The sequence below is a fragment of the Chrysochloris asiatica genome, unplaced genomic scaffold (assembly GCF_000296735.1).
Source record: "Chrysochloris asiatica unplaced genomic scaffold, ChrAsi1.0 scaffold00126, whole genome shotgun sequence".
In the NCBI taxonomy this organism is placed as follows: domain Eukaryota; kingdom Metazoa; phylum Chordata; class Mammalia; order Afrosoricida; family Chrysochloridae; genus Chrysochloris; species Chrysochloris asiatica.
In genome coordinates this window covers 8,476,578-8,494,140 of record NW_006408644.1, presented here as the reverse complement: position 1 = coordinate 8,494,140, position 17,563 = coordinate 8,476,578, and the positions used below count along the sequence as shown (strand labels likewise).

The following is a 17,563-nucleotide window of genomic DNA, read 5'->3' as shown; positions in this document are numbered from 1 at the left end:
CAAAGTACAGTATGCCTTAACAGATCCTCTGTAGTAACAGGAAGTTGTGCTTCATTATTTTATCACCTGAGATGATCACCGATACCTAAAGTGATAACTACGATCCCATGTGAGAGCTAAAAATTTTTATTCACATACCAAGGGACTTCTAAAAGTTCACAGAAATATAGAATTGAGAGAGAATGGATTTTTTCATGAACTTTTGAAGCCCTTTGCAAGAGTTAAACCCACACTTTAATAGTTATGACATGTGGAGTAAGTGTATTTTCTTCTTGGAAAGAAAAATACACCATAATGGAGAGTAGTTATCTCCAGGAGTAAGTTTTTTTTTTTTTTTTTTTTTTTTGTAGTACACTATTATTTTTCAAATGTTGGAGAATGAACATATATTGTTACGAGCCGAAAAGGAAACGTTATTTAATTATTTAATTCAGTAAAAGCATGTATTTGGCGCCCGTCAGGCACGCAGTATTTGCCGACATTTGACTCCATAGATAAAATACACTTGGTGCCTCCCCCTACAGACAGACAGACAATCAGACGGTGAGGATTGGAGCGCTTGAATTGGGTGGCCCAGCACTCAAATCACTGGTCTCGAGCTCTGCTTTTTCCAATTCAAAGCCGTAGTTTTCAAACATTTTTCACCTTTTGGTTCCTCTTAGGGATCCCCTGATACCCGCCCAGGCAGAGAGATACAAAAAAAACCACATACAGTCACGAACGTCCACCATTTCCCCACCAGGCGCAGCAAAGGCGGCTTCCCGGCACTGAGATGGGGGGGGGGAGGGGGAGGAAAAGAATTAAAAAGGCGGAGGCGGCCTCCAAACCCCGCTTTGCTCTCCATCATCATCACCCCCAGGTCCCCAGTTCCCACCCACACACCAACCTCTAAGATATCGGATAATTTTCCTCCTTCTGCCCTCGAACGGCTATAGCGAGGCGGTAGACGACGACCAGAACTACTTCTGCTCACGTAAGCGATTGATCACGTGAGCTCCTACGTCATGTGAGATCTCGGTCACGTGAGCAACGCACAGCTTCAACTCGAGATCACTAAGGTGCCGCACTTCCTTCTGGTATGGAAACAGGGCGGGCCGATATCAAGAGCAAAAGAGTGCGATAGGTTGCCGTATGTTTTACATGACTGATCATTGGTCAGCCTCTGGGGATAACCGTCCCAGTTGCCTGAGAAACAACAACGTCATTATTGAATAACTCATCCGTGATTGGTCCGCCTCTAAGGTTAAACTTAAAAGTCCAGGTTACCCGAAGAAATCAGTGCTGGATGATAAAGATGATAGGGAAGATGATGAGCCAAGGTCAGCGGCTGGGCTATGTGTTTGAGTTCAGTGTACTAGCTCTAGTTTTTTGGGGCGTCCCTGGGACCAGGGCTCTGGACAACGGCTTGTCGATAACCCCTACCATGGGCTGGCTACACTGGGAGCGCTTCCTATGCAACGTAAACTGCCTGCAAGAGCCAGATAATTGTATCAGGTAAAAGAGATATTAGACGCACCCCTTCCTTTGCCTTTCCGTGTGTTTGTCTGGGTGTGTTTGGGGCATGGAGGATCTCAGAGGAGACACTTGAGCCAGAGGGAGAGCTCTCCTACTACTGCTTTTTTTTTAAATCCCCAGCAAACTGTCCCGGGTGGGGACTAACCATAAACTTTCTCCCTGTAACCCTCTCTGGGGTGGGAATCAGGCCAGCGGCCCCTTCTCCTTTTTTCTCTTCCTGCCTAGTCACCCAGCTCGAGATGTCCTCCATTACCACCCAGTTCCTTTTAGAGTATTGTGAGCTTTGCTTTGTCTGTGCCTGGTTCTGCTCGTGAGCATAGTTGGAGTGCATAAGAGAGACAAGGGCCCAAGTCCTGCGCCATTTCTTCCCCTTTCTGAGTCACGGGTTCCTTAGCGATAACTCGAGGGTGTTAGACCAAATGGTCTTCGATATCCCCCTCTTTCCTTCTCCCTTCCGCCTCCTCCCCTTGAGTGAGGCATCTGGCTGGAATGTTAACGTGGAAAAGACGAGGGTTAATATTAAATAAAACAGGTATTAAACCGATCTGATCCTCACATTCCTTGTCTGTAAATTGGAATAACAACTGTTAGTTACTTCATGGAAACGACTCAGAAGACATTAAGAAGCAGCCTGGGCAGATTGGAATTTAACATCAGAGAGGCTCCACAATTAGCGACATGTAGATATGCAGCAGTGAGGAGGACACAGTCAGAAACAGGTATGTGGGTAGTTCATTATCAAGAGCATGAGGCTCCCTCTGAGCCCAGTGAGTGTAGAGTATGGTTCCAGTTTTATCCTGAGAGTTGGAGATGGGGTTTGGGTTGGGGATAGGGGTAGAGTGCTTGTAACGAAAGAACCTCCCTCTATCTGTTTACTCATCTGTAATGAAAGTACTGTGTGAGCACCATACAGTACTTTGTACTTGTTCAATGAAGCAAACAGAACAATATTCTTAGCCTAGAATTCACCGAAAAAGAAACATAAATTTGCAAATGTGAGTATGTATATTTTTTCTGGAGAATCTCTAGCTTTCATCAGAATCTGAAGGGGGATCTGTGATGTACAAAAGGTTAAGAATCATTGTTAATATATTGCTTAATGATATAATAAAGTCACCTATGGTGCAGAGGCCCTTTCAAAGGCTGAATATCTTTACAGATCAAGTCAGATATTACTCAGACGTCACAGAAGAAATTGGCTTTCTAAGTTTCAGACTAAACCCATTGTGACTCTAGGAAATAGTGTATCTGATTATTAATCATTCATACTACCAAAAAAATACTAATAGTAAAGAAATGTATAATGTACAATGTAAATATATAATGAAAATATAAAGAAATGTATAATGAAAATATATACCCATCTCACCACCCAGAAATAATCATGGTTAAAATGTTAATATGCTTCCTTTCAATAGGTTTCTATGTAAATATAAACATAGATTTATTTTTCTTAGTAAAAAATGGGATCACGTTTATGTAGTTAGTGGTTAATAGCAAGACTGGCATTTTACCTGACTGGGTTCAAATTCTAGCCTGTCATTACCTAGCTATGTGACCTTAGTGGCAACCCCAGCCTCTCCTCAGGGGAAAGATGAAGTGATCTGCTTCCATAAAGCTTTACAGCCTCACCAACCCTATGTAGCAGTTCTGTATGGCAGTGGTTAAGTATAAGCAAAGTGCCATAATACCCCTAAACCCATTGTCCTTGAGTTGCTTCTGACTCAATGCGACCCTCTAAAGACAGTGTAGAACTACCCTGTATTTTTTTTTTTCTTTTAGTTCCATAATTGCCACATCTTTCTCCAACTTCTGATTAATAGCAGAGCTCTTAACCACTGCACCGCCAGGACTCCTTGTGGCATAGAGCAAGAGCTTCCTAAATGCAAATTGTGACATTTTTTTTCTCTTAACAACATAAAGCATTTCCCCATGAAAACCTACACTTTGCACAGTATACCACTGTATGCTGTTGTACCATGGAGTCCGTTCAGATTCATAGAGACCCTGAATAGGGTTTCCCAGGAACAGCTGGTGAATTTGAACCATGGACCTTGTGGTTAGCAGTCCAGTGCTTATTCTACAGTGCCATAGCAGAACTCCTCCATTGTATGCATATACCATAATTTATTTAAGCAATTCCTTGTTGATAGTTGTTCAGACTGTTTTCAATTTTTTATTTTAAACAAAACTGCCCTAATCATCCTTGTGCATCATCTAAATACAGAGTCCAAGGGAGTACTCATTTAAATTTTTGACACATATCCAAACTATCCCCCAAACTGCCAATCTCATAGGTGACAAGTGATTTTTCCTTTGTTTCCATGTGCGTTCCCTTGATACTAATGAAACTGAACAGCGTTTCATATGCTGAACTGGCTCTACAGTTTCTGTTATAGAGTGCCTGTTTATGTTCTGTATTTTTCAATTGGAACGTCTTTGTTGGTTTTGTTGTTGTTTTTGGACTGTTATATGTTATAAATATTTTCCCCCCTATTTTTACTGTTTATGTAATCAAAGTCATTAATCTCTTTTGACTTCTGACTTCAGGGTTATACGATGCACTGGACCACAGGATCAGTTTGAACCTCAAGGACAGCGGTTCAGAGTTACCAGTTGCTCCTCAGAAACCCTATACAGCATTGCTATGAGTCGGAACTGACTTGACAACAACCTCAATATATGTTGTTGTTAGTTGCCATCGATGGATTCCAACTCATGACAGCCACATGTGTTACAAAGTAGAACTGATCCATAGTGTTTTTGTTTGGTTTTTACTTCTGTCCCATTTAGACCATGCAAACCTTCCTACGAGTTCTCCTATCTTCCTTGTTCTTCCACTTCCCTCCCACTTCTTGCGTATTGCCCTCCCCTTCCATGTATATTGTCCTCCCCTTTACCCAAGCTATGATGTTACTATCCCCAACCTATGCCTTATTGTCCCTTCCCTCACACCTGTGGTAACAAAAAGAGATTTTTTTTTTCTTTTACTTCCATAGTGTTTTAACTGAAGCAGATCTCCAGGGCTTTTCTGCCATGATACCATTGTACCACTGGGTGGGTTTGAACTTCCAACCTTTAGGTTAAAAATGGAACATAAACCATTTGTGCCAACCAGGGATATATGTGTATATAGCTATTCACATTTTCTACTAGTATTTTTTTTTAATGGTTTATTGTGTATTGTGTGATAGTCTACATGGGGGAACATTAGTTTTACATTCATTCCATCATAAATCATCTCACTGCCATAGTTACCATCCCGTCCGTGCATCATCGCCCAACTAAAGGATATACCCTGCAGTCCCATTTCATTTAGACTATTGGTACATTTGGACTTAATTCTCTTATAAGAAGTGTCACATCTAATATATACCAGTTCCATGATAGCAGATAACTAGAAGGATCTGTTTTGGAACTTTTAAAAAAAGTTCCATTGATCTATGAGGAGTCCTGGTGTGGCACTATAGAATCAGCACTGGACTGCTAACCTCAAGGTCGGCAGTTCAAGCCCACCAGCCATTCCTTGGTAACCCTATACAGGGTCTCTATGAGTTGGAACCAACTCAACAGTGCTTAGCAACAAAAATAGCATGTATTCTAAAAGAACCCTAGTAGCACTGTAGGATAAGCACTGCACTGCTAACCATAAGGTTGGAAGTTCAAGCCTACCAACTGCACCTGAGGAGAAAGATGAGACTTTCTGAAACTACATCTTTGTGGGAGCAGAAAGCCTCATCTTTCTCCTATGGAGCAGCTGGTGGGCTTGAACAACCAGTCTTGCAGTTCATAATCCAGTGCTTATCATACAGAGCCTTCATTGTTGATTTCTGTGGTAAAACAAGAACTTCCTGTTTTAAGCTGTTCCTTTATTAGCAAATTGCCAGTTTCCTGCTTCGTTAAGAAAAGCAGGAGACTGGAGTTGCAGAATTGGCCTGCCTAACATACGCAGTAATAACCAATATGCCCTTAGTCTAACTTTTTGATATCATGATGCTGAAAACACACCTCCATGAATGCCTCAGGTGTGGGCTAAATACCATCTTTGTATTTAGGCAGAATTAGCTTCTTTATAATATTGAGTTTTCTTGCCTAAGAATAAAATGTCTCTTGCTCAAATTATGTAGGAGCATCAGTTTTATTCATGGGTCCTGCACATCTCTTTGGTTTATTTTTAGGGATTTGGGGAGTTTTTCTCTGACTGTTGAAATGACATCTTTTGCTCTAATAAGATTATTGTTGATATCTACAGGAACTTTAATTATGTCAGCCTTGTAAATCTTTCTGAGAATAACTTCATGTTCTTCTTACTGAACTTTCTTCTTAGTTCAAAAAGCCTTTCAATTTCATCATATAGTGTAGTGGTTACAAATCGGGCTGCTAACCTCATGGTCGGCAGTTCGAAACTACCAGCAGTTCCGTGGGAGAAAGATGAGGCTTTCTGCTCCCGTAAAGATTTACAGCCTCGGAAACCCTGTGCAGGGTCGCTCTGAGTCGGAACTGACTCCACGGTACTTAGCAACAACAACAACGTGTTAACTGGACATGTTAATGTTGTGTTTATGTTTTTTTTGGCTCAGGTGTTAAAGAGATAGGGGAGGGGAAAGAAAAAGAAATGAAACTTCTATTGGTTGTGATCACTACCATACTATAACTGGGTTTAAAAAATAGTAAAATCCCAAGGTGCCCGACAAGTAGGAGGCACCCAAGTATTTGTTGGATAAATTGTAGTGATTCCTAGACTTTGTTTTTCAGTGAGCAGCTCTTCATGCAGATGGCTGATCTCATGGTATCAGATGGCTGGAAGGATGCAGGCTACCAGTACCTCTGCATCGATGACTGTTGGATGGCTCACACACGCAATTCAAAAGGCAAACTTCAGGCAGACCCTAAGCGCTTTCCTGGTGGGATTGAACGCCTAGCCCATTATGTGAGTTTATAGATAAGTCTCTTTTCCATTAAGGACTTAGAAGCACTCTGTATAGGAGTTTTTTTCAGAAACAGCTCTTCTAACACTTAGAAAGTGGAATAGCTACTCTTATCTGAACATTGAATTAAGGCTTCTCAGGTGGAATTTTCATTCTATCAGCAGATACTTGTTTTGAAATAGCTCTTGAGGCCCACCTTGGAGTTCTCCTGTTCACTAAACCACTGAATTCTCTAAGGAGAACAAAGAAACTTGCATGTATGTGTATATATTTCCATATAAGCTTTGAGCAGTTGTTGGGAATATATTATAAATAGAATTTTAGAATATAGAGCAAACTATTCTAGAGCTAAATCTATCACTGCCCTGTAAAGTTAACATTCAGGATCTGCACTAAGCAAGAGGCACATAGGGCAAATCCCATCTTCATTGTTAATTACATGGTAAGGGTCAGCAGGAATCCAGTTCTCAAAGTGTGGAAGCAGACCCAGTCTTCACCTTTCCACTTTTCCATCCTTGTCACCAGCCACTTGCATGGCACACTCTCTCTCCAACCCTAGCCATCCAGAGCTAGGTCTGATCTCACAAGTTAGAAGACCACTGTCTTTCAGACTAGCTACCCTGGGAGGGCACTTTAAGATCAGCACTGGACTGTGAACCACCAGTTGCTCCTTGGAAACCCTATATAGGGTCACTGTGAGTCGGTACCCACTTGACAGCACTTAACAATAATATCACCCATGCAGCATTTCTCAGATCCTAATCACCTGTTAGGACGGCACCTTCCACACTGCCAAATAAGCAGACACCAGTCCCTGCTGGCTCTCACTGTCCCCGTGGGTTTGTTAATTTGCTAGAATGACTCAGAATTCATAGAGTACACCATACTTAAGGCTACCACTTTATTACAACTAAAAATGGACACATAGGGTAAGTTCTGGGAGGGGGCACAGTTTGTAAAAGAGAGATGCACTACACTTTTCCATGTGTGGTCACTGACTAGGAAGCCCCTCTGAGCCTCAAGGCTCAAGGTTCTTATTGGCCTCCCCACATGTTCATGACAGATGACACCTGGCCTTGTGTAGCTTAGCATCAGGCCCCCAGGTGGTCCTACTTGTTCTGGTCAGTCCCCCTCACTCACTAGCCTTTACTGTTCGTATGACTAGAAAAATGGAGAAGTAAAATACCAAAGCTAAATTCTTTTTTTTAATAATATTTTTTTAAAAAACCACCTTGTAATTTATTCAGGAAATAATTACAATTAATACTAAAATCATTAAAAGGTGATTGCTGAGCAGGATTTTTATGTGGTCTCAAAGAATCACTACACAGGTTATGCATTTACAAAGGGGAAAGTTACCTCTGATTGGAGAAATTTAATGGATACAACCTTAACCAAATGATTATTGGTTTCACTAATGAAGGGGAAATCTGCCATTATGACGCCTCTGGAGTCATACCATAGGAAGTATATACTTCTCCTATGATATTACTTTCCTTTTTTTGAAATTTTTCTGCCATCCTCCCCCTTCTTATATATTGTCTTCCCTGTTACGCAAGGTAACAGGTGTCTATCCTCTAGCCGGTGAATTATTCTCCCTTCCTTCCTGCCCCTGGTAACGATCAAAGACTGTATTTTTGCTATGTTTCTTTTTCTTAAGTTTTTATAATACTGTTCTTGTACAATATTTGTTCTTTTGTGATTGACTAATTTCACTCAGCATAATGACCTCCAGGTTCATCATGTTATGAGGTGTTTTGCAGATTTATTGTTATTCTTCAAGATTGCATAGTATTCCATTGTGTGAATGTAACAAAATCATTTATCCATTGATGGGCACTTAGGCTGTCTCCATTTTTTTTGCTATTGTGAATAATGCTGCTATGAACATTGGTGTGCATATATCTACTAGTGTTCTGGCTTGTATTTCCTGTGGATATAAGGAGCTCTAGTAGCGTAGTGGTTACGAATCGGGCTGTGAACCTTAAGGTCAGCAGTTCGAAACTACCAGCTGTTCTGTGGGAGAAAGATGAGGCTTTCTGCTCCTGTAAAGATTTACAGCCTCGGAAACCCTGTACAGGGTCGCTATGGGTTGGAACTGACTCGACGGCACTTTAGCAACAACAACATACTGGTGCTGCAGGATAATGCACTGGACTACAAGGTCAGTTTGAACTGCAAGATTAGTGGTTCAAACCCACCAGCCGCTCTTTGGAAACCCTACACAGGGTTATTGTGAGTTGAGCTGACTTGACAGCACTTAACAACAACCAAGTAGAGGGATCACTGGGTCACAAGGTATTCCTGTTTTCAACTTTATGAGAAAGTGCCATGCTGTTTTCCAGAGTGCTTAAACCACTTTATAATCCCACCAGCAATGTAGGAGGGTCTTGGTCTCTCCATACCCTCACCAGCATTTGCTGTTTTCTGCTTTTTTGAATTCGCTGTTATTGCTAGTGTGAAATGATAAAATGATATCTCACTGGTGCTTTGATTTGCAGTTCTATAATGGCTAATGATCATGAACATTTTTTCATATGTTTGTTGGTTGCCCAAATGTCTTCCTTGGTGAAGTGTCTGTTCATGTCCTGTGCCCATTTTTTAACTGGATTGTCTTTTCCTTGTAGAGGTGTTATAGTTTTCTATAGATTTTAGATATTTGTCCCTTATCTGGTATGTCATTGCAAAAATCTTTTTTTTCCCCATGGTATGGCGCTTCCTCAGAAAGTGGGAAACAGAAATACCTTATGATGTAGCACTCCCTCTACTTGGTATATATCCACAAGAAACATAAGCCAGGACTGGAGTAGATATATGCACATCAGTGTTCACTGCAGCACTGTTCACAGTAGCAAAAGATGGAGACTGCCTAAGTGCTCATCAATGAAAGAATGGATAAACACACATGATAAATATGCAAAACACCTCATAACATGGATTTGTAAAACACCTCATAACATGGATAAACCTGGAGGACATTATGCTGAGTGAAATTAGTCAACCACAATAGGACCAATATTGTATGAGACCATTATTGTAAAAGCTTAAGAAAAGGTTTCCATACTAAAAGAAACATTCTTGGATGGTTGCCAGGGGTGGGAGGGAGTGGAGAGTAATTCACTGGCAATATACAAAAAGAGGGAGGGTGGCAGAAGAATAATGAAGATAGGTGAAGATATAGGGTGGTATGCATAGGCTAAAGGGGACACAGGTAAATAATGATATATACACAACCTTGGAGCTACAGTACTGTGCATAGATACATGGATTGAGACATAGGCTGAAAGGGTAAAGGAAGAAGAATGGTATATATGTATATATTTATGTCACCCATAAATATATGAGTTTGAAAGAGGATATTTACATATGAGTATTTACCTTTCATGCAAACATAACTATGAATGTGGTAGAGCATACAGCAAGCAAAATGATAAAAACTTCCTAGCTATTATCAAACATCTTAAGGCAAGGAGTTGATGGTCCTGGGGGCTCAGGAGCATAATCTCAGGGAACACCATTGTCAACTGTCAAAACTTAATCCACAAAGACAATGTTCTACATCCTGCTTGGGTATGTAGCGTCTGGAATATGGAAAGTGGCCTTCTGAGTTGCAGGTATTGGTCTCTCCATGTGTGGAAGAAAGAAGAATGATAAGAATAGAAGAGACTTGGATCAATTATCCCAATGAACTAATGGATCATGTGAACTCCAGTCTCCATGACTCCAAGACTAGAAGAACTAGACAGTGCCCAGTTATTACTTCCAACTGCTCTGAAAGGGATCACAAGAGGATCCCGCATAGAGTGGGAGAAAATGTGGAACAAAACTCAAAAACATTTCATTTGAAAAACAAATAACAACAACAACAAAAAAAGTGGGTTTACTGGTCAGAAAGAGACTGGAGGAACATGAGATTATGGCCCTCAACCACCCTTTAGATCTGGAAAGGATCTATCCACTCAGGGAGCAGATAGGAAGACAACAACACTAGCAAGGTATACTCACCATGGAATGGTCAATCATTCAAAATCAGAAGGGCAACATTTACCTAAAGAAAGTTGAGAAGGGATAGGAAAGTGGGTGGAATGCAAATAGGAACCCAGGTAGGAAGCGATATAACTGTTATAGCATGGAGGGACTTGTAATCTTTGAGCTGAAATAAAATATATGATTTGTTGAATGTAAAGCTGATGATCTGGTCTGTAAACCTTCACTCAATTCGCAATAAAAAGTTAAAAAAAATTTCCTAGTCTGTGGTGGTAGGGTGCCGTGGAGTCAGTTCTGACTCATAGTGACCCTGTATAGGGTTTCTGAGGCTGTAAATCTTTATGGGAGCAGAAAGCCTCATCTTTCTCCCACGGAACAGCTAGTAGTTTCGAACTGCTGACCTTGAGGTCGTGACCAGAGCTCCTTCCCAGTCTGTGGACTACTTTTTTATTCTTTCTATGAAATCTTTTGATGTATATAACTGCCTAATTTTTAGGAGGTCCTATGGGTCGGAACCAACCTGACAGCACTTCACAACAAGAAGTCATCTATTTGGTCTTCTAATGACAGTATGTTTTTTATAATGTTTTACAGCATATGAATGTCATGTATTAGAGCTCCTAAGTTTATCCCTGCTTTTTAATTAATGATCTATATAGTTTTAGGTTTTACATTTAGGTCTTTAATCAACATTGAGTTTGTTTTTTTTATATGGTATGAGATACGGGTCTTGTTTCATTCTTCTGCAAATTGACTTCCAGTTTTACTAGCACCATTTGTTGTGTTCCTGATTTAATGTGTTTTGACCCTTTGTCAAAGATTTACTACTGAGTTCTCAATTCTGTTTCATTGATTTATGTATCTTTTGTCACAGTAGGCTGTTTTGACCATTGTATAGTAAATTTTGAGATCAGGGCATAAGAGACTTCCAACTTTGTCCTTCTTAAGCAGCACTATGCTTATCCGAGGTTTCTTTTCTTTCCATATAAAGTTCACAATAATTTTTTCCCATCTTTTTAAAGAATGATGTTGGAATCCAGATTGAGATTCTGTTATAACTATAGATTGCTTAGCGTAGTATTGACATTTTCACAATGTTAAATCTTCCTATCTATGAGATGCCATATTCTTCCATTTTAAATTGCTTTTTGCAAAGGATCCCATCAGAAGAAGATCAGACTGGCTAATAGCTTTCTTCATAGTTTTGTGGTATAGCTCAAATACATATTTCTTCTTTGTCTCCCAGTAAACTCAGCTATCATTAATATCACATGCAAGTAAAATTTTGCTAAAGATAATTCAAAAACAACTGCAATAGTACATTGACAGGGAAATGCCAGACGAGGATGTGGAATGAGGGGTATCATTGCTGATGTCAGATGGACCTTGGCTGAAAGTATAGAATATCAGAAAGACATTTACATATAGATGACATTTTGAAGAATGAGTATTCCAGAATACTTAATTGAAACTCAAGAGGAATTTGTACAAAGACCAAGAGGCAATCCTTTGAACAGAACAAGGGGATACTGAATGGTTTAAAATCAAGAAAGGTGTGCTCAAGGGTTGTGATCTTTCACCATACTTTTTCCATTTGTATACTGAGCAAATAATCCAAGAAGCTGGATTATATGGAGAAGAATGTGGCATCAGAATTAGAGGAAGGCTTATTAACAACCTTGCTTGATGAAAGGGAAGAGTATTTAAAATACTTGTTGATGAAGATCAAAGATCACAGCCTTCAGTATGGGTTGCACCTCAGTGTAAAGAAAACAAAAATCTTCACCACTGGACCAATAAATAACATCGTAATAAATAGAGAAAAGATTGAAGTTGTCAAAGACTTCATTTTGCTTGGATCTACCGTCAACATTCATGGAAACAGCAGTCAAGAAATCGAATGACATATTACATTAGACAAATATGCACAAGATCTCTTTAAAGTGTTGAAGAGCAAAAATGCCAGTTGAGGACTAAGGTGCTCCTGACCCAAGCCATGGTATTTTCCATACCCTCATGCGCATGTAAAAGTTGGACAATGAATAAGGAAGTCCATGGAAGAATTGATGCATTTGAGTCATGGTGTTGGAGAAGAATATTAAAAGTACCATGGACTGCTAGAAGAAAAACAAATCTGTGTTGGAAAAAGTACAACCAGAATGCATCTCTAGAAGCCAAGATGGCCAGACTTTGTCTCTTATACTTTGGACATATTATCAGGAGGGACCAGTCCCTAGAGAAGGACATAATGCTTGGTAAAGTGAAGGGTCAGTGAAAAGAGTGAGACCCCTAGTGAGATGAATTGGCACAGTTACAGCAGCAGTGGGCTCAAGCTTAACAACAATTGTGAAGATGGCGCAGAACCAGGTAGTGTTTTGTTCTGTTGTGCATGATTGGAACCAACTCAATGGCACCTAGCAACAACAGTATAATTTTGGGGATTTCTGAGTAATAAGAAGCTGATCCCTTTTAAAGTGCACCTGTGTAGTGTGGTTCTTTCTTTTTGCCATTTCATGTTTGATCTATTATAACTTTCTTTCCTCTAATTTCAGGTCCACAGCAAAGGTTTGAAGCTAGGGATCTATGCAGATGTAGGAAATAAAACCTGCGCAGGCTACCCTGGGAGTTTTGGACACTATGACATTGATGCCAAGACCTTTGCTGACTGGGGAGTAGATCTGCTAAAATTTGACGGTTGTTACTGTGACACTCTGACACATTTGGTAGATGGTATGTTTCACTCAAGAAATTTAGCCATGAGTAAAAGGAAGAAATTTACCCAGGTAGCTGACATGCATCCAAGGAACCAGTCTGTAGATTTTAAATACCTAGTCATAATACTAGAAATAATGACTTTCAATGTCTTAATGCCTGTTAGTATCTTCTCTTCTTTCATTTTGCCCATTCATTCATTCATGTAAAAATTCATGTATGCCTAATCCTGGCTAATAGTGTACTTTTTTATTTTGAAAGGCCTCTAAAAGTAAATTAATGGCACTAACAGCTAAGCACCTGGCTACTAACTGAAAGGTTGGTGGTTCAAATCCCAGCAGTCTGGGAGGTACTATACACTATTTAAACAGCAAACATCCACCCATCTCTGCTGCTAGTTTAAAATATAAGCATCGACGTTCTAAACAGCTTCTTTAAAAATAGATAAAGTACTGGCTGTACACTTCTTTCCTTAGTTTACCCATTGTTTTCTCATATAGGTTATAAGAAAATGTCCTTGGCTCTGAACAGGACTGGCAGAAGCATTGTGTTCTCTTGTGAATGGCCCCTTTACGTGAGGCCCTTTCATAAGGTGAGTTCGTGAGCCCAGAATCTAATAGAGCATCGCTGATTTTTAGAACTTGAGAGCCTATCACAAAAATCTTAAAAGTTACTAGTGTAACTTTACTTAGGACTATTGTCTTAGGCTAGGTTTTCTAGAGAAGCAAAACTCAGTGAAACATATATGTGTGTATATATATATATATATATATATATATGGAGAGAGAGAGAGAAAGAGAAGTTTATTATCAAGGAAAGAGCTTATAATAGTAGAGTCCCAAGTCCCCAGTAAAGGAAAGTTCCTCCTGCGTGTCCATTATATTGAGAGCAGGCCACACCTCCAAGGAAGCATCTATTCAATTAATTGGCTGCTCATCATAGTGGTAACTATGTCTGTATTAGGTTTTATCACCATGGGGATAAGCACATTCCAACTGCTAAATCTCTGGTCTAGTCCTGGTCTAGTCAAGTTGACACAAAACCCTAACCATTTCAACTATCATTCTACCATCTCCCCAAGAAGCCAGTCACTTCTCCCCCTCCCCACCCTCATAATTATACTCCAAACCACCATCATTCGGGAAGTCATCTCTAATTCGTCCCTTTATCTCACCATTCACATTCTGTCCACCAGCAATCCTGTCCAGTAGTACTTCCAAAATACTCGTATATCTTGAATCAGTCCACTGCTACTGCCCTCATCATCCTAGAAACTGCTGTAACAGTCTGACCTGCTTCTACTTTCTACCCACCCACCTTCCTCCTAATCCCTGTTTCACACAATGCCAAAGTGATCTTGCTAAAATATAAATAGAATTATAACCCTTCCCTGCTTAAAACCCATTGAGCTTCCATTGCATTTGGAATAAAATCAAACTCCGTACCATGGCCTTCCTGACCCAATTTGATCTGCCTCATTTTCCAGCACTCTTTCCCTTGCTACACCGGTTTTCTTTTCTCCACTGGATCCTTCATACATCCCATCCCTACTGCTGCCTTAGAGCCTTTACACTTGTTTTTTTTTCTGCCTGGAATGTTCTTCCCTCAAGATTTTTAAATGGCCAACTGTTTATTATTGAAGTCTCCTACCAAATGCCACATTTGAAGAATGAGAAGACAGGTGTTCTTTACTTTACAATATACCTCTATCCATTAATTGGAGTGGCAATGTAGGATCAGCACTGGACAGCTAACTGCAAGGTCAGCAGTTCAAACCCACCAAGCTGCTCCTTAGAAACACTTTACAGAGTCGCTGTGTGTTGGAACCAACTCAATGGCACTTAACACTCATTTATTATCACATTGCCTTGTGTAATTTTTTCCTATTGCTTAGCACTGTGTGTTGTTGATGTTTGTCTAGAATGTAAACTCTGCTGTATTCCTACCATATGATAACTATCGGATAATGAATGAATCCCTATTTATTTCTAATTTCTATAAAATATTCTCACCATCATAAACTTCAGATGTAAACTTTTATGAATTCCATTAATAAATTGCATGCCTGGGATTCTGATTGGTTTTTATATGCTTGATGATGATGAGTCCTGTGGAATTTTGCAACTTTTACTTTTATTTAAATCATTTTAGTTTTGTATTTCTAACTATAAAAGTAATACATGATTATTTTTAATTTGAAAACAGTAACGAAAATCTAAGTCACCCATAACCTTAACACCTTTAGGTAAATTTCCAGCATGAACAGTATTAAAACATTTTAAGCAACGATTTTAAGCTCTATCACCTACTTCTGAAGCATACTTCTTACAATGAAATGCCAATAATAGGAATGTAGATGGAGCTCTGTTAACTAGAGAAGGCCACAATTGCCTCTTTTCAACTTGACTGTTTTCATTCTTACAAGGATTTTGTTGTTCAGGGCCTTCCACTTTGTTCTGACTCACAATGACTCTGTACAGGGTTTCTGAGTGGTGGGTTTGAACCGCCAACTTTGTGCTTCAAAAAGTTGCATATCCTACAGCGCCACATTAGAGAGTAAAAAGAAAGAACTTTTCTCTGTTTGCATAGCCTAATTACACAGAAATTCGGCAGTACTGCAATCACTGGCGAAATTTTGATGATGTCTCTGATTCCTGGCAAAGTGTGAAGCAGATTTTGGACTGGTCATCTTCTAACCAGGCCACAATTGTTGACATCGCTGGACCAGGGGGTTGGAATGACCCAGATATGGTAAGAACCTTGAATCGTCCTTGTTCAAATCCTTGGGAGGAGCCTCTACTTGAGTGTACTTACAGAAGGGTGGGTACTGTTTCCTCTTCTCTTATTTTGACTATTTTCTTTGTCCCAGTTAATTATTGGCAACTATGGCCTCAGCTGGGATCAGCAGGTAACTCAGATGGCCCTCTGGGCTATCATGGCGGCTCCCTTATTCATGTCTACCGACCTCCGGCACATCAGCCCTCAAGCAAAAGCTCTACTTCAGAATAAGGATGTAATTGCCATCAACCAGGATCCCTTAGGCAAGCAAGGGTACCTACTTAGAAAGGTATAGTAATTCATGTTCTGTTGGAGAAAATGGGAGACTAGTTTATGGTATAACTCATCCAAATATTCATTTTGGGTATTTAAAGTTGGCTTCATTTCCAATTACCAAGGTTTTCTTTAGCCTAAATTCTGTTATATGAGGACATGTACAGATGTTGAAAATATTTGTATTTTGTTTTGGGTTTATCTTCTTTGTACTAAGTAATGAGACTTTGTGATTCTTAGAACCATTACTTTATTTCTAAAATACTCTATTTAAAATAACAAAACTTGTTGCTATTGAATTGATTCAGACTCATAGCAGCTGTATGTGTTGCAGAACAGAAATACACTCTGTGTCACCCAAGGGCTCTAAAATATGCTAAAGGGTAATTTTTTCTTTCTCAAACTAAAAGTACTTGAGAGTTTTGACAAGAAATGAGGCAACTGATTGCCAGTTACCAATTTATTACATCTATATTCTTTGGTTTCTTTTCAGTACCACAACTTTGAGGTGTGGGAACGACCTCTCTCAAGATTAGCCTGGGCTGTGGCTGTAAGAAATTTACAGGAGCTAGGTGGACCTCGTTCTTATACCATTTCAGTTACTTCTGTGGGTAGAGCAGTGGCCTGTAAACCTGCCTGCTTTATCACACAGCTTCTCCCTGTGAAAAAAGAGCTTGGGTTATTTGAATGGACTTCAACCTTAAAAACGAAAATAAATCCCGTAGGCACTGTTTTGTTTCAGATAACAAACCAAGCTTAAGCCAAACTACACCAAAGCACTTTCTTCAAAATGCTAAAAATGACTTTACCATGCTATTTCCTGTCTACCCGTCCTTCATTCCCATTTATTGAATAAAATCTTCTAAACTTAAACTCTTAAACTACTTGTAAAGGTGTCTATTGAATACTTACCATGTGCTAGGCACTGTTTGAGGTGCTTAACATGTATTGGACTCATTTTAACCCACATGACCAATTCAAGTATTCACTCTATGGTGGTGTGGTGGCAGTGGTTCCAACTTTGAGCAATCTAGATTTTCCGAGTTTGTAAATCTTTGCAGGAGCAGAAGGCTTCATTACTACATAGATGGCAGAATTTGAACCCAGACTCTAGTCATTACACTGCTGCCTACTGAGGTAACGTATTTGGGTAGCTCTGCTTACAACTTTTGTCAATTTAAGGACAGAATGAAGTAAGTACCCATGTGGGAACAGCCATGATAAATGGGAACTTACAATCTGGAACTGTTAAGTGCTGTCAGTTCTGACCCATAGCGACCCTGTATAGGGTTTCTATATAGTGGCTGGTAAGCTTGAACTGCCAACCTTGTGGTTCAAACCAATTGTGCAGTCCATCGCCACACCAGAAC

At 39.8% G+C, this 17,563-nt stretch overlaps 1 protein-coding gene across 1 annotated transcript; it reads left to right on the top strand.

Moving 5' to 3' along the window:
* Positions 1 to 1,306: 1,306 nt before the first annotated feature.
* On the top strand, positions 1,307 to 16,953 carry GLA (galactosidase, alpha). The gene is made up of 7 exons (XM_006869116.1): positions 1,307 to 1,494; positions 6,271 to 6,445; positions 12,983 to 13,160; positions 13,643 to 13,734; positions 15,732 to 15,893; positions 16,012 to 16,209; positions 16,687 to 16,953. Exons 1-7 carry the CDS (start codon positions 1,307 to 1,309, stop codon positions 16,951 to 16,953), a joined length of 1,260 nt encoding a protein of 419 aa, XP_006869178.1.
* The last annotated feature ends 610 nt before the right edge of the window (positions 16,954 to 17,563 follow it).

Excerpts from the sequence above, each read along its gene's own strand:
- GLA (XM_006869116.1), top strand. The coding sequence starts at position 1,307 with ATGATGAGCCAAGGTCAGCGGCTGGGCTATGTGTTTGAGTTCAGTGTA. Across the intron at positions 13,161-13,642 it reads TCTGACACATTTGGTAGATG|GTTATAAGAAAATGTCCTTG; the intron begins GTATGTTTCACT and ends TTTCTCATATAG. Across the intron at positions 13,735-15,731 it reads ACGTGAGGCCCTTTCATAAG|CCTAATTACACAGAAATTCG; the intron begins GTGAGTTCGTGA and ends CTGTTTGCATAG.